A 24429-nucleotide genomic window follows, 5' to 3' on the forward strand; every position below is an offset into this window, starting at 1 on the left:
TGTCTGTCTCTGTCTGTCTGTCTCTGTCTGTCCATCTGTCTCTGTCTGTCTGTGTCTGTCTTTGTCTGTCTGTCTGTCTTTGTCTGTCTGTCTGTCTGTCTGTCTGTCTGTCTGTCTGTCTGTCTGTCTGTCCATCCGTCCGTCTGTGTCTGTCTGTGTCTGTCTGTGTCTGTCTGTCTGTCCGTCCATCCGTCCGTCTGTCTCTGTCTGTCTGTGTCTGTCTGTCTGTCCGTCCGTCCGTCCGTCTCTGTCTGTCTCTTTCTGTCTGTGTCTGTCTGTTCGTCCGTCCGTCTGTCTCTTTCTGTCTGTGTCTGTCTCTGTCTGTCTGTCTGTCTGTCTGTCTGTTCGTCCGTGTCTGTCTGTCTGTCTGTCTGTCCGTCCGTCCGTCTGTGTCTGTCTGTCTCTGTCTGTCTGTCTGTCCGTCCGTCCGTCCGTCCGTCCGTCTCTTTCTGTCTGTGTCTGTCTGTCTGTCTGTCTGTCCGTCTGTGTCTGACAAACTACTAAAAGTTTGACCATTTAACAGTTACTGGAAGTCACTAAATAATATTATTATTACATAATTCAGTAACTGAATGAACAAGATTCATGCTTCTCTGTTTTTTTCCTGAGAAAAGAAAAACAGTAATCTCACATGTGTCTCCTCTCTAGAGTTTCAGAAGAGATTACATCTGTCAAACTGTCTGAAGTATTCACATTCATAGCTCAATACTATTACTGTATGTCAGAGACTGCCCGTCTATTTGTATTTCTCCTAAATATTCTGAAACAAAATGGATATTTAAATGACAACTCCACATGAATAATGTTTTACATGTGAGAAACGTTAGCAAAACAGAACAAGTCGGTAAATCCAACCGATGATTTGGACAAGACAAAAATACTGTGACTGCTTTTATAACAAAACAAAACGCCACTGAGAAAACAAAAATACATTTGGAAAATCCTTTATCACAACATTACACGATCACTGTTACAGTAAGACAAAGGGAAAGACGAAAAACGACCATTGTTTATCACATAAACACGAAGAGTTTGCAATGGACCTGGCTTCATAACCTCTTTTGGAGAAAGCATTGGATGATTCCGAAATGGAGAGGAAATCTGACTTCCAAAAAGCTCTATAAGCTGAGGTTAATTCTAGACCTGTCTGTAGAGGAAGTGTCAGCTCAAGACCATTGCAGAAAGGTTTAATTCAATCGGAAGATCTTTCTGATATATTAAACCTTCACAGACGGTGTTACACACCTGGACAAGGCTCAAGTTCTTCATCTCCATCTTCTGAGAGAGGAATGAGAGAGGGAAACATCAGAGCGGACATGCACAACTAAACCACGCATGTCATTTACATGAGCATGTGTGTGGCACGCACTCAAATATAACCACAGGAAGTGACTGGCGCACAAACTATGTCATATTCAGCCAATGAGGGTAATGGATAAGTGCAATGTTGTGATAATGTGCAACAATCCCTGAAAAACGACACCAGTTCACACTGGAAACACTTCTGGTTTTCAAACCTTTCATATTGAACTTAATGCAGTTGATTTGGTTTTTTATATTTACTGAAGTGACAAGCTTTGTTGTCACACCAGTTCAATAGAGTCAATCAGCAAGAAGGCCCCGCCCACCCGTGGACGAAAACAAACTGTTACCCAATTAACTTATGTGGACGACAGTAACCAGGGCTTGACATTAACATCCGCCAACCCGCCAAATGTGTGTGATTTCAGCAGTGGCGTGTAACGCAGTCACTCCTACTAGCCACACAATTGTATATATATATAGGCTAGATTTTTAAATTGTAGTCTTTTAAAAAGGCATCTGAAATAATAAACTAATTACAATGTAGTGTTGTCAAAAATATAGATTTTTCGATACATATCGATACTGAAATATCTGAAACGCTTCCAATACTAATTTTACGCATAATACACGACACCTGCTTTCCGTGCATTCGGTCTTAAAGTGACAGCAACCTAATATACCCGCGGCCAAATTATGTGATAATATTAAAAAATATCTATATGTCAGTTTTTCTCCATGGTATCGATGTCAAAATGGTTACCAGTGAAAATACTGAGTGGCTAGTAACTTTGGAAAACCATTAGCCACAGTGGCTGGTGAGCAAAAAAGTGAATGCCAAGCCCTGTGTGGCACAAAATGTGATTTTTCCTCAATCTTGAAATCAAAATTAGAGTTTTGTGTGTCCACCAAAGTATTATGATATGGAATATCCGCAGAAGTGTAACTAGTATCTGATTTCGCAGATCGTTTTTTCTTCTTAAAATAATAAAAAAATTTAAATATAGATACGATGTAAATAATTTGCTCTGGCTCTTGTTTTAAATGATTTTGTTCCATTGTTGTTTGTTGTCGTTATACAAACAGGATGGTCAGTGTTGTATTTGTCCCGCCCCAATCTCCACTGTGATTGAACGACTGGGTAAACGGTGGCAGTGACGAGTTCTGCACTTTGCCCAAAGTTGATTCATTTTTAAACGATGGCCTTAGGGGGAAAAAAATATATGTTTTGGTCGACACATGTCCATGACACACAGATTTGAGGTTATCGGTGTGCTATTGAATTGGAATGTATAGACAAAAAGTATATTTTAGCATAATTTTATAGCTAACACTTTACAATACGGTCCCATGTTAGTTGATGTGTTCACTAACAAAGCAAATATTAAGATTCCTATTTCAACAGTCAAAAACAGTCAAATTTATTGACAATTTTTCTTCATTTCCCTATTGAAATGAACAGGTCTGTAACCGGGGCTTGATGCATTACTGAATGTATCTATAGGTTGCTGCAGTCAGTCATTTTCCAATCACCTCTCAAATAAACCCGAGCAAGAGCCAACATGGAAAGAGAAAAGAAGGAGCTAGACAGAAAAACAAACATACTTCTTTCCAGCGTCCCTTTCGGAGGCAGCTGTGGTAGCTGTCGTCCTCTCCTGCTGTTCACAGGGGTCCCAGTGGGGCTGGTCTGAACCGATCCACCACGAGGATTCGCCCTGGTACACAAAACACAATCACCATTATTACTGTTTTGTGCATGTACCTTATTTCCATAATGCAAGGCATTACCCCGAACACTGACAGCGCTAGCAAGGCAATCTTAACAAAGTATCACAATAGGACATTAAACAAAAAGGCAAAACGAGATTTCACAGTTGCTCTGAAGCATCAGCAAATGAAAACCCAGTTGAAAATGATACATTATATAAATAAAAAAAGGCAAACGAATGGTTAAAAAGCATGTGGATCAGTCAGTCATATATATGATATTTCACATATACATATGCTGTAAAATCATGCACATCCACTTGAATGATGCTGAGGATTAAAATAACAAATAAACATGGTTGTCCATCAGCATTTTGTATTAGCATAATCACAAAGGAAGTACTAATATAAGGTAAATATATACTAAATATATGATTTGTTTGTCTGTTTTTAATGTAATTTCAAGTTCTATAGCTATTTTCATGGTGAAATCCAGCTTAAAGTATCAGATACACACTACGATTCAAAAGTTTGTGGTCAGTAAGATTTTTTAAAAGTCTTTTATCACAAAGGTTACATTTATTTGATAAAAATTACAATTAAAACAGTAATATTGTGAAATATCTTTACAGTTTAAAATAACGCATATGTAAAATAATGCATACTTGTGATGCAAAGCTGCATTTTCAGCAACATTACTTCAGTGTCACATGATCCTTTAGAAATTATTTTAATATGCTGATTTGCTGCTCAAGAAACATTTCTTATTATTATTATCAATGTTGAAAACAGTTGTGCTGCAAATTTGTTTTTTGTGGAAACCATGATACTTTTTTTCAGGATTATTTTATGAATAGAATGTTCAGAAAGAACAGCATTTACTTAAACTAAAAATCATTTGCAAAATTATAAATGTCTTGATTTCACTTTTGTTAAATATAATACATCCTTGCTTAACAAAAAAATATATAAAAAAAATAATAATTATTATTTACTCAAACCAACAGCTCACTGATGTAAACTCAGTTGTTCTGCCATTCTATTCCATGCATTATTCCTGGTAAATATGTAAATATGTACTTCACACAGATTTTAATGGTACATTTTGACAAAATGCTTTGGCACATGAAGGTGAGTCTTCCACAGTGATGCTGCAAGAGAAGTGTGCGTTTTTCTCCGCCATCACCAAAAAAAACATATTAGTATTCAAGACAAAAGAACCAAACGGGGGGAAAACAAATGAGTTAGACATCACAATACAGGGATAACAACCAATGGAGATTCCACATCACTCACTGAAAGTATAACTGGTGTGTGTTGATATAAAACAAATCATTAAAAAGAGATGAGCCGTATCTGGTGCATCTACAGGGATCATGAGATGGAGCAGATATAACAGCGATGCCGCAGAGGGGGGCATTCAACAAAATCAAAGGGGTTGGTTGGGGATGCCGGGGATCTTTGTTAACACATGAAAGGTGTTTTGTTGGGTTAGTCAGGGCTGCTTTGATCTGGGTCACCTCGATAAGGCAGGGGAGGGTGGAGCGGAGTGTCCCGACGGCAGCGAGGGCATCGAGGATCTCATGTGGGGCCCGTCGGGCGGCCGCTCTGTGGAGCGAGAGCGACTGTACATGGGACGCTCCATTGCGGACCGCTGGTCTGCAGAACGGGACCTGTGGTGATACTCGTGCCTGTCTTGCGCTCCGTAATTCCTGGAGAAACGTGATTGGGGGGGAAACAGGTCGGTGTTTAGTGTGGGACAGGTCGGTTGTGTCAGGCTGATGGAGACTCTTACGGGTCCGCGGTTAAGCTGCGTCCATCTTTGGCACTTGGAAGCAATAAATGTATGAGTCTAGTTCGACAGTTCTATGCTGGATGTAATATACTTTTCATTTGGTTTTGTTGCAGAGTTTATAAGACTGAAAGATACATTAACAGCATTGTTTAGTTTAGGTTAGGACTATGAAATCCAACAGGTCACAGAAGCATACAAATAAACAAGAATTATTTCAAACAAATTCATTCATTCAAAATGTATCTCGTTATTAAAAACTGTGGAAGGAAAGAGTGTTCGCAGATTTTTCCCAAATTTTTAGGGAAAAAAGGAAAAATCACATCCGTTTTATCCAGAGAGAATTTTTTTTTATAGAGATATTTAATATTCATATTTTTAAATATATTTTTAAAAATCCTTATGGAGAAAATGAATGGGAAAAATACTTCTGGAACCAACATTGCTTGTACAACAGCACTTTTAACACTGTATAATATACAATAATGCACAAGACAACACAGAGACACGTGTAGTGCATGAAAAGTTGCCCAGCATCACATCACGGATAAATATATTAATAAATAATTACTGAAATAAATGCAGTGAATACACTGGATGGTTAATAAGAAATATGAATATACAAATAATACAGTAATACAGTGACAATTCGTTTTTAGTTTTAGAATTTTTTAGTTTTAAGCAAATTATTTTTGTAATTGATCGCCATTTTAAGACTAATTCACTTGTGCAATCATTAACTTCCTCATTATTTCTATCCCTAAATGAAAGAGAATAAGGAAATGGATTTGGGATTTTAGGAAATAAAATATATTATTTGCATTACAACACTTGCTGAATTATTTGCATATCATTATCCCTTACATATTGAAAAGTCAAAGAATAAGAGTTCAATAGAACTGGGTAACTTTACAAAAGAAAAAAACAATCGTGAGCTAGGAACAAAACGCAGTTACTACTATCCAAAGAACAACAAAACGTAAAAATGGTTACAGCATATTTTAAGTTCCCTTTGTTTAAGATTGTGTGTTAGCGGTTTACTACTGTACGCAACAACAATGCGACATCTTCATTGTTCTTGGAAAAATTATTTCTTGGTTTAGACTAGTGCTGATTAATAGCAATTAATCACATCTAACATAAAAGTTTGTGTGTGTGTGTGTGTGTGTGTGTGTGTGTGTGTGTGTGTGTGTGTGTGTGTGTTTGTGTGTGTGTGTTTGTGTGTGTGTGTGTGTGTGTGTGTGTGTGTGTGTGTGTGTGTGTGTGTGTGTGTGTGTGTGTGTGTGTGTGTGTGTGTGTGTGTGTGTGTGTGTGTGTGTGTGTATAAACTTTTATGTTAGATATGATTAATCACTTTGACAGCACCAGTTTAGACATAAACGTCCCTGTTACGTAAACGCCCCGTTTCTTAACGGGTTAAGAAAATAAACTTAATTTTACAAATTATGGCAAAACCAGGAGCCAATATGAAGACTTTGTACTAGACGTGGGGTTATTCGGTAGTGAAACGGGCCCAGCTCATGACAGGGCAGCAGGGTTACTCTCGGTGTTGGATATCATCCCATATAATGTCTTCAACTTGAAACAAAAAGGCTGTCGACATTTTAGACAGGCCATAAATGGCTGACCCAAAAAACTGCAGCACCGGTACCCCTCTCTATGACGGGCCATCCCAACAGGACAAGGTAACCTGACCACCGCCCGCCGATTGATGGGACACACACTATTGCCTCGGCTGCCAAAAAGAGACAGATGTTTGGAACTGACTCACATAAACCCTCAGAGACTGTGCATTAAACACACTTCATCAGGGTTTACACATATAACTTCTTTTTTTTAAAGTGATAAAAGTAAAAAATAAAAACATTACAGATTAATGCACATGACTAGAGATTAACATCTGCTAGACAACTTTTTACACAAAACACCAAGTTAGAGATTATAGACAAACACACATCGATGTGTAGCACTCAAAGCAGTGAAGTACTGTATTTATGTCCGTTTTACCTCATTTGTCACTGATTATTAAAACATAACCTGAGCTAGCAGCAAAAATAAGTGCTCAGATTCTTTATGATGACCTTATGAGAAAATGATGACGATGCTTTAGGAATGATTCAAAGGCATACAGTAGCTCACCATTCTTACAAAGACAGAAGCTTGTTAGGTATAATGGTGTATATATTTTCCAAGCTTTCTTGGAAAATATATACATTTGCAGGGATGGTGTACATTAGGACAGAGGGATAAATATATATATATATATTTTTTCAGAGTGTTTCCTCGCTTTTTAGACATTAAACCTCAGGTTGACATTAATAAATCACCACTGAACTGTTAATAGATGTACAGTCATTTTTTCAAACATATACATTAAAAAAATGACACCTAAAATTATAAAAAAAATAAAACATTAATGTAATGCAATGCAATGCATTATAATAACTGTTGGCTGTTAAATGAGAAAATAATAATAATAATAATTACTATTATTATTAATAACATTAAACATTTTTATTACATTTATATTTGGTTAATAAAAATAGTAATAATGAAATGTAAGTTGGTTTTTAAATGTTTTACTTACATATTTGTGTAGCTTTAAGTACATTATTTCTGAAACAGTTTATTTTTGTGCTTTAAGGTACAGTAATTTATATTAAATTACAAATATAATTCATTCAACATTGTAAAGTATTGATTGAAAACAAAGCATTAACAATTCATGAAAAAAGCATTTTGCTGAATATTTGTAAGTTCATGCTTATTAGAGCAACACAGCATTGGCTTAGTGATATACTAAAGCAAAAACAATAAATATTATTATTAAACTAATTAATATTAATAAATACTAAACTAATTAATATTATTAAAACATTATGGGTGGATGCTGCATCCACAAAAAAATAATAATTACAAAACAAGAATTTAGTGCATCTTTAGGAATCTTGTATTTGTGTTTATACCAGGGCATATGCAGTCAGTGTCATAATGTCAACATGAGGTTGTTAGGTTTAAGGTTTCTCAATGTCAGAGACCCTCAAGAATGCAGGTTTTCAACTAAACAGCAAAACAGTGTCAAACTGGTGGCATCTTATCGTGTCATGATCATGAAAGTACTGTAGTGAAAACCTGGATTTGTTCAAGTTGAGAGGAGGTCGTGGTTTGAGAAACCCTGATGTGTTAGTGAGGGATAATGAGGACGGATGTCGCTCTACCTGAGTTCCTCCAGCTGACTGTCATGAGGCTGACTGTGTCGGGTTCGAGGTAAGGTGAGAAAATGACTGCAGGCAGATGGAGAGAATATAGATGGGATTTCAGAAGAGAGATGGGAAGATTTGAGGGAAGAGAGGGGATCATGTTTATTTTGGAGCTGATGATGGTGGGATGAACCCAAACTCTTCATGTGGAAGAAATGTGGTTACTGTTCAATGGGTGTATAGTACATATGAAAGCATTATATAAAATGCCTCATTCATTCATTCATATTATTATGCCAATTTGCCAATGCTTGCTTGCTTACTACAAAACCCTCAATAACATGTTAATGAAGTAATTAAGTAAATAATAAATACTTGGAACATAAATATTATGAATACTAATATTAATAATTAATGCCAATGCTTGCTTGCTTACTAGAAAACCCTAAATAACCCTTTTACTTTATTTAGTTTGAGAGCTGCATGATCCTTGATATTGATTCGGTAACACTGGCACACTGAACCCCTTCAAAACACCAAAACCCTTCAACCACAGTTCAGATGTTTACGAAGAGAAAAGGTTGAGACAGAGAGATGTGTCTTACCTCTGAGAAGGGGGCATGCTGGGAGACCGTGACCTCGCCCGGTTGATGTCGGCTGACCGAGAGCAGTGATTGGACGATAAGACCTGCTCAGGCACAGAGAGGGTGGAGCTCTGGAGGTCCCTGCCGTTCCTATAGTCTGTAACAAAGGAAACAATTACTGAACTAATCCTCTGTGGCAACGAAGAGTTTTACTACATGTATTATTGCAAAACTGCTACACCGTTTAATAATAGCAATTTAAATATGCTTTAATACATATATTCCTTCAAGCAAAAATGTTTTTGTATTTAACACTGTCTGTTTTAGATTATACATGTGTGTTTCCGCAATAACTGGTTCTTAAATTGCTGTAAAAGTTGCTTTTTGAAGCCAATATGTTCCAGGCCAGCCATGATTGAACTTAACTCCCATTAAATGAGAAAACGGCTTTCACAACCAAAACCGGAATAATGACTTTTTCCTCATGCAAGAGCTGTCAGCACACTCAGCCTGATGGCATTTCATTACCCAGCATTCAGTGTGGCCACGCTAAGGTCAGTGCCTCGCATGATTACAAAAGATTGATGTTCAACTGACTGTATCGCACATTAAAACAGGCTGAAGGTAGAACAATGTATCAAAGAGAAGTTTTTTGTCTTTCTGACGACTTATTATTTGACTTTTTACTAGGAACTCACAATTGATTCTAATAGAGTTTGATGTTTTCATGTTGCTAATGGTTACTAAATATGAAGCGTCCACAAAAGTTGGGTAAAAGAGTAAATTTGTATACATTTTATTAGTAATTAATTATAATAACTAACATAAGTGCTTTTATTTAACATTCTGGTCTTGCTTTATCTACGAAGGACAGTTAGATATTCTTTACGTTTTTGAATGTAGTCTCTTATGCTCATCAAGACTAATACAGTAATATGTTGAAATACATTTTAAATAACGGTTTTAAATTAAATGATTAAAATTATATATTTTAATACATTTTAATGAATAGCATCATTACTCCAATGTCACGTGATCCTTCAGAAATCATTCTAATATGCTGATTTGCTGCTCAAGAAACATTTATTATTATTAACAATGTTGAAAACAGTTGTGCTGCTTTATACTTTTGTAGTTCAAAATAACAGGGTTTTTTTATATATGTATGTCAGTTTAAAGCATCCTTGCTGAAAAAATATATAAACTAAAAGTATTATTAATTACCTTCTGTAATCACCTATAATGTTGTCTAACCAGGCGGCTACAGAGCTACAGTCTCTATTACAGTACAAGCTACATTAGTTTGGTCTGTCTGTTCTGAAACACACAACCTCATTCTGAATGTGACCTCTGTGTGCTCCAGCGCAGAGACTGCATCGGCACCAGTGCATCATGCTGCAATAAATGAACGGCTGCTAAACACAGGGGCCACAAAACAACTACAGCTGCACAGAGCGCATGAAGGGAAAGCAGCGATCTATAATTCCTCTGAATGTTAATCATCTTCTCCCGGCGGAAAGCACTGCATCAGCACTTTACAGCCGGCCGGGAGACAGAGCCAAAATCAATGAGAGAGAAAGAGAGAGAGAGACTGAGAGAGAGAGAGAGAGAGAGAGAGACTGAGAGAGGGTTTCCCTCTCTCACAAAGAGCAAGACTGGATTTTCAAAAAGGGTGTGTGGATGTGTGTGTTTCCAGCCTGTTTAGACTTTCCATTCTCGTTTGAGATGAACATTTTTGCACCGGTATTAGGTTGAAAAGTGGTGAAGACACCTATAACATTAGTATACAGGACATTGACCTTTTTGTGTGGAATATGGGCCCCACATCTCTTACTTGATTTATTGAATTGAACTGCTAAAAGTTCATACATTTGAACACAGAAGTGGATTAAAAATAGTCACATTTATTTCCGAGATGATAAGTGGATGGCACTCGCTGAAATATGTGACAACAATGTGCCAAGACAACATTTCTTGTTGTTGAAGTTTTTCAAGTTGCATTTTTTTTCTAATATTTTTATTTATATTTATTAACAATTGTTTTATTTTAAATATTTTAAAATTTGGTTAATAACAACATTAATATGTGGCATTCAGTATGTAGTAAGTGTATGAGTATGCATTATGCAACATTTCAAACAGTAGTATGCCACATATATAGTAGTAGGCATGCAGTATACAGTTTATACTATATATGGCATAAAGCAAGCAGTATGTTAGTATATTTTTAAACAATTATCAGTGGCATATGGTGTATACTGCACGGTATTCAGTAAGTAATAACGGTATGCATTATGCAATGTTTTTAAACAGTATGCTACATTATTTTTCAAATGACCTCATTACATTGCATGCGAGTAATGTCAAATTATTATCATTTGGAAATAAATATGGTTCTTTGAGAGTGTGTGTCTTCAAGAGCAAAGAGTGACTTCATCTTGAACTAATTTAGCAGTAAATGTCTTCATCACCTCCATCAGATGGTGTCATTTTCACTGTGTTCCTGACATCTTACCTGACACAACGCCAACACCATCTTCACCGTCATAGTCTGAGAACTCACTGTCACTGATCCTCTGAGACCCTACAAGAGAAAGACAGAGACACAGACAGACAAGTGTTAGTACGGTCTGTACCGAGCCGGGGTCATGTGATGTAGCCGTTCTATGAGAATGTGGATTCTGCAGCAGCGCTGAGGTGTAATGTTAGGATGTTTCTGCTCGCTCCGAAATCTCATACGTTTGCTGATAGATAGATAGATAGATAGATAGATAGATAGATAGATAGATAGATAGATAGATAGATAGATAGATAGATAGATAGATAGATAGATAGATAGATAGATAGATAGATAGATAGATAGATAGATAGAGACAGACAGACAGACAGACAGACAGACAGACAGATAGATAGATAGATAGATAGATAGATAGATAGATAGATAGATAGATAGAGACAGACAGACAGACAGACAGACAGATAGATAGATAGATAGATAGATAGATAGATAGATAGATAGATAGATAGATAGATAGATAGATAGATAGATAGATAGATAGATAGAGACAGATAGATAGAGACAGATAGATAGATAGATAGATAGAGACAGATAGATAGATAGATAGATAGATAGATAGATAGATAGATAGATAGATAGATAGATAGAGACAGATAGATAGATAGATAGATAGATAGATAGATAGATAGATAGATAGATAGATAGATAGATAGAGACAGATAGATAGATAGATATAGATAGATAGATAGATAGATAGATAGATAGATAGATAGATAGATAGATAGATAGATAGATAGATAGATAGATAGATAGATAGATAGACAGATAGATAGAGACAGATAGATAGATAGAGACAGATAGATAGATAGATATAGATAGATAGATAGATAGATAGATAGATAGATAGATAGAGACAGATAGATAGATAGATAGATAGATAGATAGATAGATAGATAGATAGATAGATAGATAGATAGATAGATAGATAATGTTGTTATTTATTATGTAATGTAATTATTTTTTATTTCTGTTGTAGTTTTGTAAATGTTAGTGCTTAAACTTTAACTTATTTAAGTTAGTTGTCAAGGCAACATTTCTAATTTCAGGTTAAGGTTTTATTTTATTATAGCAATATTTCATTTCCTTTCAGGTTGATTTCAATGATCAAAAATAATTTTTAATAGTTTTAGCCAACAAAAACATCACTATACTATTCCTCAAACACTGTCTAGGCATTCAGCTCACTAAGTTTTGGAACAGAACTGACAAACACGGCCGTTCATTCATCTTCCTCTGTGACGTTCATATCAAGTGTTAAAAGAGCTGCACTCAAAATACCTGTCTATTTTCAGACTACTTCCAGATAACTGAACATGTCAGTCAGATCTCTCTCTCTCTCCTCCAAATCCACAAAACAAGAGCGAGGCAGTCTGAGCTTTGTGTTACGGGAGAAAATGGATCTTGTTCTCCCTTCGCTTCAGTCATGAGGAATAAACCGAGCCGAACGCCGTCGCTCAGCCCACAGCGCTGACGTGTGCCGAGTTTGACACTCTGAAGCGATCGCTCCATCACTCAGTTCAGATGGAGAATGAAAGCTAATCTGCCGTTCACAGAACTACAGCACACCAAACAGACCCTTGTGCTTAACACAATAAACCTGCTCTCGTTTCTTTCTCTCGTTCATAAGCCTGTCTTCCTCTCTCCTTCAGCTCTCGGGTCTATAAATCAGGCTCTCTTTAAATCGCTATATCAAGTACTCAAGTGTCAAAAGAGATTCGCAAATTTAAAAAAGAATCGCATGTATTCTCGCGACCCGTCGTGTCTTGCTGTTCTGTTTCAAATAGTAAGTGAGACTTTTCTTATGCAGTCAGAAGTTGATGGCTACCGTTGTAAATCTTTGTCTTATAATATCCTTATGTTGAAACATGTTAAAAAGATCTCTTTGGTGACACTTTTCAGAGCAATTGCTTAAAATAAAGAGAAAATAACTGGTATGAATGTGATATGTGATGATTTTTTTTTGCTTCTGTCTCTTTGAATGGTTCAATACAGAGCAAAACCACACAACAACAACAACAACAACAACAACAAACAAACAAACAAACAAACAAGAAAAACGCTCTTAAACTAATTCAAAGACTTTTCACACACAGGCGAGTTACACAAAATACACCTTTTTTAGAGATGTATTATTTATCACAGCTATACAGAACCAGTCACTATAAAGGGAGGAAGAAATGAAACGTCCAGAGAGGCCTGGGTTGTGTGATGGGAATGACCACAGAATTATATTAATGTGTTAACCTGTAGAGTGTGTGATTTACTGTGTATATATTTCCACGGGACAAACGGAATATGAAATGATGTAAAAATAGAGACGAGACATGTTGTGTATGGTCTGATGTGTGGTCACACTTTTTACAACAGCTTTGAATGTGGCTGAATAATCGTTTTTATTATTTTAGTTGTGTTGTTTTCTATGGAAGCCTGTTTATTTATACTCAATGCAATTATGAGATAGTTTAAAAAGAAATAAATAGCTGTGAAATTTAAAAACATATTAATTTTCATATGACTAATTAATACGCACAGTTCAAACGTTTAGGGTCAGTTGTATTTTTTTTGTCGCTTTTAGAGAAAATAATACTTTTATTCAGCAAGAATAAATTAAATTGATCAAAAATGACAGTAAAGACTTCTATATTGTTTAAAAAAATTATTATTATTATTATTTTTTTACATTCTATTTATCAAAGAATCCTGAAAAATAATGTATCATGGTTTCCGCAAAAAATATGAAGCAGCACAACTGTTTTCAACATTGATAATAAAAGAAATGTTTCTTGAGCAGCAAATCAGCGAATGATCTCTGAAGGATCATGTGACACTGAAGACTGGAGTAATAATGATTAATATTCAGATTTGCATCACAGGAATAAATTACATTTTAAAATATATTAAAATAGACAAGTTATTTTAGATTGTAATAATGTTTCAAAACAAAACTGTTTTTACAGAATTTTTGATCAATAAAATGCAGCCTTGCTGAGACTTCTTTCAAAAGCATAAAAAAATCTCACCAACCCCAAACTTTTGAAATAGTGTATAAACAATTATTTTTGCTGAATTTTAGTCATACCATCCAGCCCTCCCGAAGGCTGTGTGTGTGTGTATGAAGAGGTCAGACTGGTCTGCACTGGGGAGAATCACTATGGGAAAATGTGATGGTGTGGGGAGATGGTCCACTTCGTTCTGCGTGATGCGTTTCATTTTTCACAGGATTAAGAGGGACAGCAGGGTGGATCCAGTATAAAAACACACGGATAAACCCAGAGGATCAGCCTGAGCATGCAGCGGTCATTACCTGTGCTGTACACATACGGGCCTTTGGCTGCAGGAATAACCAGGTCAAAATAAAAATCAATGAATGCAGGACACAAACGCTCATACCAACAGTCTTTCAGATTTCAGCTCAGATCACTGAGCGCTTGTGTACGGAGCCCTCAAAGGGACATGGTGATGGAAGAAATATGATATGGGAGGGAAAAATATATTTCAATGCTTCGAACTGCAAATTTAGTGTTCCCCCAAGAAACTTTTGTGTTCTTTGCGAGCGAATGCAAAGTTTCTCGGGGAACGCAAACATTTGCGAGAGAACGTAAAAGCATTGGCAAATTGTTTCTCCTGCCATCTTTTTTTTTTTTTTTTTTCCTTTAGGGGCTTCGTACTTATGAATATGTGTGGTCTAAGACCCAAATCTTACTTTATGCAAGTATGTGTACACAAAAAAACTTTATTTAAAGGGATAGTTCACCCAAAACTGAAAATAAAAGGAAAGATGATGTTTTGAAGAATGTTGGTATAGCAAACAGTTGCTGATCCCCACTGACTTAAAATATATTTTGAAAAATGTCAGTAACCAAACAGTTTCTGGTGTGTTCAACAGAAGAAAGAAACTCGTACAGGTTTAGAACAACTTGAGGGTGAATAAATTATGATAGAATTTGTATTTTTGGGTGAACTATCCCTTTAAAAAAAAAAATATCATCGTGAAAAAGATTTCTTAAATATAAGTTCTTAAATCATATATACAGTACTTCTCAAAACCTTTCTGTCATACTAGTTCAGAAAAACTCACAAAACTAATAACATGGTGTTTAGGAAAACTTATGGCAAAATAAATAAAAAAATCAATAAGAATACGATACTTGCAACGTGGCTTAGTTTTATATCAAAATACATATTATGAATGTTCCATATATTGCCCAAATAACCTCTCCAGTTTAATGACAGTCATTTAAAGGCAATTCTATCAAGTATTTGTGCTTGCATCCTTGTGTAGAGTACATTTATAGCCTATGGACTTTAGAAAAGACGTTTAGAAACTGCTCTGAGAAAGATGTTGATACATAAAAAAATGCTAAATAGCTATATAATCTGTAATGAAAACCATCTACTATGCAGCATATGTAATATATAAGAGCTGAGTTGCTCTGTGTGCATATAAGATGAGAGATGACATACTCTGCAGTCTGCGCGTGGGACTGTCTCCGTGCAGTGCTCGTCTCTGAAGGCAGGGGGAGCTCTTGGGCAGGGGTACCGATGAGACGTCATGCGTTTGCAGCTTATACCAGTGCGGCTCATCGTCCAGCAATGCTGTTTCCAGCTCTATGAGGATCTACACAAACATTTGTGTCACATTCAAATGCATACATACAACATAGTATACATATAAGTTTATTCCAATGCATGTCAATGAATCTCTAAATTTGAGATGGTTTGTTTAACAACTAACAACAACTTAATATTGTAGAACCACATAAGTTTTATTTAAAAAACAAAAAACTTGTATTTTTTTTTTTATCTCAAAAAAGTTTGAAAGGTTAGTTGCATTAAATCTTATAAAGATATTTAGTCTTCAAGGGCACAAATATAGATCTGAACTATATAACTGATACTGCTTTCTTTTTTTAAATCACAGATCTTTTATTTATTTATTTTTTAACCAGTGTTGGGGAAAGAATTACAAACAAAGCATTAAAATATTGCATTACTTCCTAAAAAAGTAACTAATTACATTACTTAGTTACTTTTTATCTATTGTAATGTGTAATTTATGTTACGATAATAATTGTATGATAACAATCAGTATATACAGATAATAGTGATGCATTCAACAACAACATATGCCTTCACTTTCTTTTTAAAAAAAAAACACATTTATAATATTATTATATTTTTTAGCATTTATATTGAGCATTAAGATGAATGTCCTGACCCCTAGAGCTATGTATGCCATACAAAAGATCTCTCAACATTACAGCTTATATTACCAACTGTGGCCTATTCCGACAAGTCTAAGTGACTGTTATGGAGAAGAAAGTGAATTTGAATGCAGTAATGCAGTGTATAAGCAAATTAATTATTTGAACTTTACAAAAAGTAACATCAAAAGTAATCTGATTACATAATGAAATGTGTTACATTATTGCATTGCTGATAACCATTATGCAGAATTGTTTTAAATTGCTATTATTAATTATTTTAGATGAATTATTAAATGATCCTTAGACTACATCAATAACACATAATATGCATTAAAAATAAAAAAAAATTGGAAAAAAAATATTATTATGATGATTACTGTTGTTGTTCTTCATACAAACTATTTTGTAATCTAAATGGTCACTTGTCAGTTCTACTATTGTATGACCAATTTCAGATTTACAGCCACTAAATGGCACGCAAAAAAAAAAAAACATTGGTAGAGGAACCCTCAACTTCTGAATATTTGAGACCATCTTGTCCTTACCTCTCCCAAGAACTCACTCTCCTCCTCTCTCACCCGGGCCTGGTCCCACAGCGTGATCTCCAGCATGCGTTCCCTGAACTCCCGCCGGTGGACGGGAGAGTACATAAAGGTCTGGTTCCATTTGGGCTCTAGTGATTTCTTTACCGTTTTTGTTCTTCTTTTGCTTTTGTCACTGGAGAAACAATTATTCAAACTGTTTTTATTTACCATCATGGTAAAAGAACCCAGGAACAATCACTGAAATCAACTATGAAGAACAGGTATAGTGGGAATGTCAAGCAGAACACGGCAGATCTGCTCACAGGCTGTGTTCAGAATCGAATACTGGGATTACTGAATACTGCTTAGTATACACAAAATCTATGAAATCTTGCAAAAATAAACATACAAACAGCAGTATGCAACATTGTTGTCACATCACCACACCATGTCGATTGCTTAATACATTAAGTTGCAATCAGTATTTATCTAAGAATTCAATATGGTTATTTTTGACAGCATTTTTGATCCAATTTTTGTAAAAACATTTATGAAATTCTGGCATTCCAATAATATAATGAGTCAAAAGAAATGTTGTTACTGCTTCAAGTCAATCGCATTGCATTGTGGGATGTAGTATCACATGGTTAGTTATTATTGTTGACTATAAAAAATACATTTTTATTTATTCAAAAAAAGCTGAAATTAAATCAAATTCATGAAAAACTTTAAAAAAAATTACGAATGTAATGACAAAAATTAGCAACGTTGCATCGACAACTGAAAAACTGTAAGTTGAAAGCACTAAATTACTAAGTGTAAATAAATAAAAACGAACGCTAAAACTAAAATAAAAAGAAATATCTCCGTACGTCAGTGCTTTGCATACTGCATATTTTTGCCATATGTAGTAAATCACGCATACAGAAACTTTGCATACCGTGTGCACAATATACATATTGCGCACAGTATAAATAGTGTGATTATATGGTAGTATGCTATTCTGAACATAGCCATAATGAAATATGTGATGACAATACACCATACAATCTTTTTTTTTTTTTTTTTTTTTTTGCACAGTGAGTGTAATTGGCATAAGTAAGCAACTGCCCCAATCTCACCTTCTGTCAGGTAGGAAGTAGATCTTCACGTAAGGATTGAGTGGCCGGCCGTCCTCCCTTGAAGGCAGGTCCTTAGCGCCCAGTATGGTGACTATAAGCTGATGGCCGACTTTGTCATACCAAAGTTTGACCTGTAGGGGGACAAACACCAGAGCCTGCTTGAGATGAAGAGGGACTTGTGTTCTCAGGCTTCACATCATCACATGCTTCGTTTAAACAAGATGATTGATAGTTTGCATATGCATCCTGTTATTGTACTACACATGCTGAGATGCATGACAGACCAAGCTCACTACTCAGACAAGTATGGATGTGACAGAAAAATACTTAGAAGTCAGACATACACAGAAACAACACCAACATAACAAACACAACACTAGATCCTTTTAAGCCAGAGCCCATACTTGCTTGTAGTAAAAGAAAAGAAAACTCCAATACAAACACTGCCTGTAAAGTATATTCTATAGCTATAAATATCTCAGGCCACAGTGTAAAACATGCAATGAAGGGCGTTTTATATTGTATGTAGAAGAACAAGCCAATGTGTTACAAGGAGAGCTGGGTCAAACAAATTGTACCATTACACAATCCCCAACAGAACCAGCTGTTGCTGTACATTAAGGACGCTAATGTTGTCCAAAAATAGGACATTTGAAATATTTCTCAGGGAAAATGTCCTAACGTTGGAAATGTGTAAAGCTATAAGCATAATGTTGACATTAACAGCAATGCGTTCTTTTTTACGCCCTGATTTTTGCTACAAACATTAAAGGGGTCATGACATGAGAAATCAAAATGTCCTTGGTCTTTTGTCATATAAGAGGTCTTTGTTTCATTAAATCATCCTACAAGTTTCAGAGCTTAAAACAGCCTCCTCATTATAAACAAAGTATTTATTTAATCAAGCTCGAAAAATGGCTCGTTTTGATATTGTGGGATCTAGGACGTCACACGGGGAAATATATTTGCATACGACTGCCTCCAGAGCAAGACATCGACGAATAGATATACATCATCGCACCATAGGCTCCACCCACTGGCGTTCAGTCGGGTAACGGCTGGTATTTGCCCACACTGGATGTGAGAGTTGTGTCGCATCAAAAGCTAATAGAACCCATTATAATCACTGGCAGTATGCAGTATACAGATGTGCGTTCAGTTTCTGATGTCCTCCACGCACTTGAGTCTGTCGACAACAGTATAAATGGAAGAGTGAAAGAAAGTTTGCGTCTCTGTACAGACTTCAGAAGGACCTCAGAGTCGGAAACAAATGGATGGTTTATTTTTAATGGCGTCCCGGAGTGCGTTGGATGTTCAGAGATTGTTCAGAGCATTTGACTGCTAAACAAGGCACAATGTAATGAAGAGCTCGCAAAGAAACTTTAGTTGAAAAAGGAAGCAGTCAGCTGTACTGGATCTTACAGCAGCTCCATCGCAAACCGCAAGTAAATGATTTCATAATGCTTTGTCATGACGGTTTTATATGGATAATGATTTCAAAACACTTACTCACATGCATTGCTACAGTTTCCTATGGATGACGTTAGCCAATCATAACAGTGACCATTTACTGACAAGCCTTAAAAAACATTCCACTGGAAAATAGGCTATATAGTTTTCTATATTTTCTATATATATGAGTATAGTTTCTAGTCATATTGGCCATGAAAATTGCAACTTTTCATTTTCCGTCGGTCTTAGTACACGATGTAACTACAGAAGAGTCAAGTTATAAATAGGAAAAATATCGAAACTCTTTGGTAATTTTTTTGAGAGAGATGCTAACGGTCTAATCAGATTAAATGATCTATGCTAAGCTATGCTAAAAGTGCTACCGCCAGACCCAGAGATCGGCTGAATGGATTCGAAAACGGTAAAACTCAACTGTTTAACTCTAGTGGAGTTAGATGAGCCTATTTCCAAAAAAAGTGGAGTGTTCCTTTAAAGGTGCCACCCCTTAAAAACGGGTAATTTCAGACTGAGTCAGAATGTCATTATTCTTCCACATTTACATTTATAAAAATATCCATGTCATGACCCCTTTAAAAATAATTCACATCATGTTTCTTCAGGTACAAATGGATACAATTTGCTTATTTCAAACATATTTGTATTTGGGAGAAGAAGAAAAGGTAAAACAGGGACTGTAAAGGTGCTGTAAATGATTTGATCAATTTTGCAAACTTGCAGACTTGGAAACAGAAATGGCCCTTTGTCCAAAAACATGCCAGCCAGCCCAATGTCAAAATGACTGACAGGCAGAGAGCCTTTCTGATTGGCTAGTTTTCTGACAGGCAAAAAAAAAAAAAAAAATTCTGCTGTCACAGAGACATGATTTCTCAGGACACCTATTCCAGTAATATTTCTTAGGTAACAGTGATATTTTCTGTGTACAATAGCTTACAGCACCTTTAACATATCCTTTTAGCTGCAACATGAAACTTTCAGTTATGTTAGTACCGAACAAAAACGTGTTTAGCATGATTAGTATAATTACAAATGTGAAATGCAGTTTTTGAATCAGTCGGCATATGAATAAATCTCCAAAACAATTGAGTAAACTTCTAAAACGGTACATGGATGAGTATCAGGATTCAATGCAGTTTCATGTTACATGGAAAAAGAATCCAATTTTATGTCCCGACAAACTCTGCATCACTAAAACATTTAAAGAGACACAGTACTCCTCTGCCCGGGTAAATGGTGCAGGTGAACGTCTCGCGGGGTTAGAGGCATTACATCATTACTCCATGTCTGCCAACAGTCAGGTGTCTCTTAAAATATTTTTGTGCTAATATATAGCATGCAGATGATTTATGCCTAAAATATGCTTAAAACAGCAACAGCAATGAATGCATGATAGGTAAGGGGCTCTTCAAATGCGCAATCTAAGATATTAAACAAAGCTGGAAATGCAGCTGTTTTTCTGCTGTGCATTATCCAATGAATTAAAGCAATAGAATAGAAGTGTATTTAGTAAACAGCAACGATTACCTGAACTTTAGGGCTAAAAGGCTCAATTCTTCTACTAAGGCTTTGGCTCTGGGTAAGTAAAGTGAATGAAAAACAATAAAGAGAAATGCAATAAAACTAAAACCTGGAATGACAATACCAGTTGTTAATGCAACACTAAGAAAGCAGAGCAGGAGATTCAACCTAAACATTTTATTTGACTATTTTCACTATAATGCAATGAACTGCAATCTCTTCCTCGGAGACTGAGGAATTAATGATGAGCTCTAACGCTAAGGACTCGTTCTAGTAGAATAGTCTTTTTCTAAATCTTAGGAATGGATATTTCCTGTACATTTTTTTGAGCAGCGTTTCCCAAAGTGTGGCCCTCAAACCCTCTAAATGGTTTCTTGAGTTCCATGAAAAATCAAAAGTATTGAAATGTCATGTCTTTTCTTTTAAAATGACTCAATGGGCATCTCTTCATGGGAAACACTGCTGTTTACAGCACAATGAATCTCCTTCTCAACAAAATACAGAGTAACAAGATTGTTATTTAACACACAAACACACCATATAATGTTAGAAATGATCGAATTCGATGAGATACAGAACAGGAATATGAGACAACACATTTTTGTTTTGATCTTGTTAATGCACAGTTAATTTTGACACTACTGTAGGTGCATTGACCCATATCTATCTATCTATCTATCTATCTATCTATCTATCTATCTATCTATCTATCTATCTATCTATCTATCTATCTATCTATCTATATTGTGCACTTTATACCAGTTTGTCATGTTCTACAAGCGTATCAGGTATTTTTACACACACAATAGGCTGCATGAGGCCTGAATAAGTGATTTTAGTCTGAATAAAATGGATAAGTTGGGCAAATTTTTTATATTTTTCACCCTTTTCGCTTCCTGATGAAACCAGGAAGTTTTGTTAGCACAAGTACAGAAAATGAAAGCACAAATCATATAAATTACATGTGCAATTTATGTTTTATCTGTGTTTTTTTGTCATTGTGATGCCAAAGAATGCTGGGAAATGTAGTTTTATTGCACAAGCCTGTACCCCTTAAACCACAAACTTTAGTGAACTTTATTGCTATTCTTCATCAAAATTAATATAGACCTAAACTGTATAGTCACATTGAAACTGTTACTGAATCTTTAACTGAAATGGGGAAATACCTTAACTTTTTATATAATGCAGGAGTTGATTATTGTGAACTTACTGTAAGCTGTCCCGATAAGTACTGAGGGGCGTCCCGTAGCATTCCCGGGCTCATGGGAGACGTGACTGATATGGAGGGACGCTCCATCTTCTGTGACTCAAATGAACTTGAACCTTAGAAGAGATTGAGGGTAAAGTAGAAATACAAAAAAACAATCAGAGATTCTTTCAAAGCTCTGTGAAAATGTCTCATTAATGTCTCAGAGAATCCCATCATTTATACACACTAGACTGAGAAAATGTACTCACTGGACTCCAGTTGTGCGTGTGTGCTTTCTGGTATCCTGGGGATATCTCTGCAATGACAGAGGCACAGAGAAATCAATGACATGTGCTTTAATGACCCTGAGCACCACATTAGTCGTGATGTGAAGTTTGTGGCAGCCGCCCAAACTCACAATCCAAAGAGAGTTCAGTTGGTCATGCGCTCTTTACAATTACAATTAGGAAAATTAGGAGGCTAACTGAGGGCAGCAGTTTTGTTTGTGTCCATGTGAGCCAGCAGGCACTCTAAAGGGTACATATCATACGATTTTTTTCCCTGAAGTCCACGTATAATCTTATGGAGAGAGAAAAAAAATGGGTAAAAATACATTTTGCATGACTTTTTCTTTATTGATCCGATGTCAGAAATTTACAAAAGTTAAAAATGAGCCATTTTTTCAAATTATTTTTTATATTTTCTTTTTTACTAAGAAAGTTTTGAGTTTTCAAAACTAAAGTGTGTTTCAACAGCATCTTTTGTCTGAAAATATGTAAGGCAGATGGACCACAATGCTCATAAGCATGTTCATTTTATGAATAATACCAATATTGCTCATCTAAAAATGCTTTTGAGGTTTATTCAGAAACACACCTCAAAATTACAGCACAAATATATATCAATTATACTTAACTCTGGCAATTCCATTAACAAATATTTCAGTACTTTTGAGGAATCACTTCATCATTAGACACAATAATCTGTGATTTTTTTTTGGCCAATTCATATATAATTTGTTTGCAAATAAGCACTCTACATTTGTTTCTGTATGCAGCAAAACTGTGATGCTATTTATTGTTTTTTTTATTTCGTGTCATGAAACACATTTGGTTCCACAATTCTTTTTTAACCAAACTGATTCGGAATAAGATACCGTTTCGCTTCTCGCGCAGGAAACCACTTTAAAAAAATGCAGCGTTTAAGTTGAAAGTAGTTTAACTTTAAAAAAAATGTTAGACGCAAAGGTTATGTATGCAAAAATGCGTTCTGTGGAAATGGTCCCATACTGCTTCTCCTGTTTTGTTGTCATCAGAGTATCCGAGGCACGAGCTGTAAAGGCACAGCCCTCTTCTGGAAAGGGCGGCAGGAAGAAGCAGCTCATTTGCATTTAAAGATACACACACGAAAGCAGCGTGTTTTTGCATCCACCCGAAAAGGGGCATTTTGTGCATGGCAAAATAAATTATTTTGAGCTGAAACTTCACAAACACATTCTGAGGACACCTAAGACTTATATTACATCTTGCATGTGTTATTGTATATTAATGTTACATGTCTTGTTAATGTTATATTAAATCCCCTTTAAGTTCATATGAAAACCAATTTCATGTCAAACTGAAAAACACTGTAGAGGAAGCCGTACCCAATGGGTCGAGAGACCACTAGTTCCACCTGAGGCTCTGGCTTTGATTCTAAAATGATATTGTAAACTTCTTTAAATGTGGCTCCTTGTAAAAGTCGGCCGTTCCACTCTAGGACCTGATCACCTACGAAACAAGAAAATCAATTACTAAACTATATGTAATTACACACTCATTACTGCATTTAATACAGTAACAAACTGGAGGAGTAATAGTCCTACATACACTACTGTTCAAAGTCAGTAAATTCGTTTTTTGAAAAATAATTAATACCATTATCAAGGATGAATTAACTTACCGGTAATCAAAAGTGACAGTAAAGAGTAAAACGTTTACATTGTTGCAAAAAAAAAAAGCTATAATAAACTTTCTATTCACCAAAGGAATGTTTATTGAGCAGCAAATCATATTAGCATATTGGAATGATTTCTGAAGGATCACGTGACACTGAAGACTGGAGTAATGACTGTTGCAAATTCAGCTTTGTCATTTTGATTACATAACTGCAGCTTAAGAGACTTCTTTGAAATGTAAAAAAAAAAAAAAAACCTTACTGACCCCAAACTTTTAGACAGTAGTGTATGAAATATT

At 35.6% G+C, this 24429-nt stretch overlaps 1 protein-coding gene across 11 annotated transcripts in view; it reads right to left on the reverse strand.

The window, feature by feature from the left end:
- The window catches only part of rims2a (regulating synaptic membrane exocytosis 2a), a 191120-nt gene that overhangs the window by 60404 nt on the left and 106287 nt on the right, over positions 1–24429 (reverse strand). For 4 of the 11 annotated variants that reach the window (XM_079624549.1, XM_079624555.1, XM_079624554.1 and 1 more), the window contains 14 exons: positions 23841–23964; positions 22465–22511; positions 22217–22329; positions 21010–21057; positions 18016–18146; positions 16916–17087; positions 15628–15781; positions 14468–14494; positions 11101–11169; positions 8607–8742; positions 8020–8085; positions 4530–4721; positions 2908–3017; positions 1246–1278 (listed from right to left, as the gene is read on the reverse strand). In XM_079624549.1, the coding sequence (XP_079480675.1) occupies positions 1246–1278; positions 2908–3017; positions 4530–4721; positions 8020–8085; positions 8607–8742; positions 11101–11169; positions 14468–14494; positions 15628–15781; positions 16916–17087; positions 18016–18146; positions 21010–21057; positions 22217–22329; positions 22465–22511; positions 23841–23964 (1422 nt within the window). The remainder of the gene's footprint in view (positions 1–1245; positions 1279–2907; positions 3018–4529; positions 4722–8019; positions 8086–8606; positions 8743–11100; positions 11170–14467; positions 14495–15627; positions 15782–16915; positions 17088–18015; positions 18147–21009; positions 21058–22216; positions 22330–22464; positions 22512–23840; positions 23965–24429) is intronic. The other 7 variants (XM_079624557.1, XM_079624559.1, XM_079624552.1 and 4 more) reach the window with 6 other exon arrangements.

This window comes from Phoxinus phoxinus, assembly GCF_949152265.1.
Source record: "Phoxinus phoxinus genome assembly, chromosome: 10".
In the NCBI taxonomy this organism is placed as follows: domain Eukaryota; kingdom Metazoa; phylum Chordata; class Actinopteri; order Cypriniformes; family Leuciscidae; genus Phoxinus; species Phoxinus phoxinus.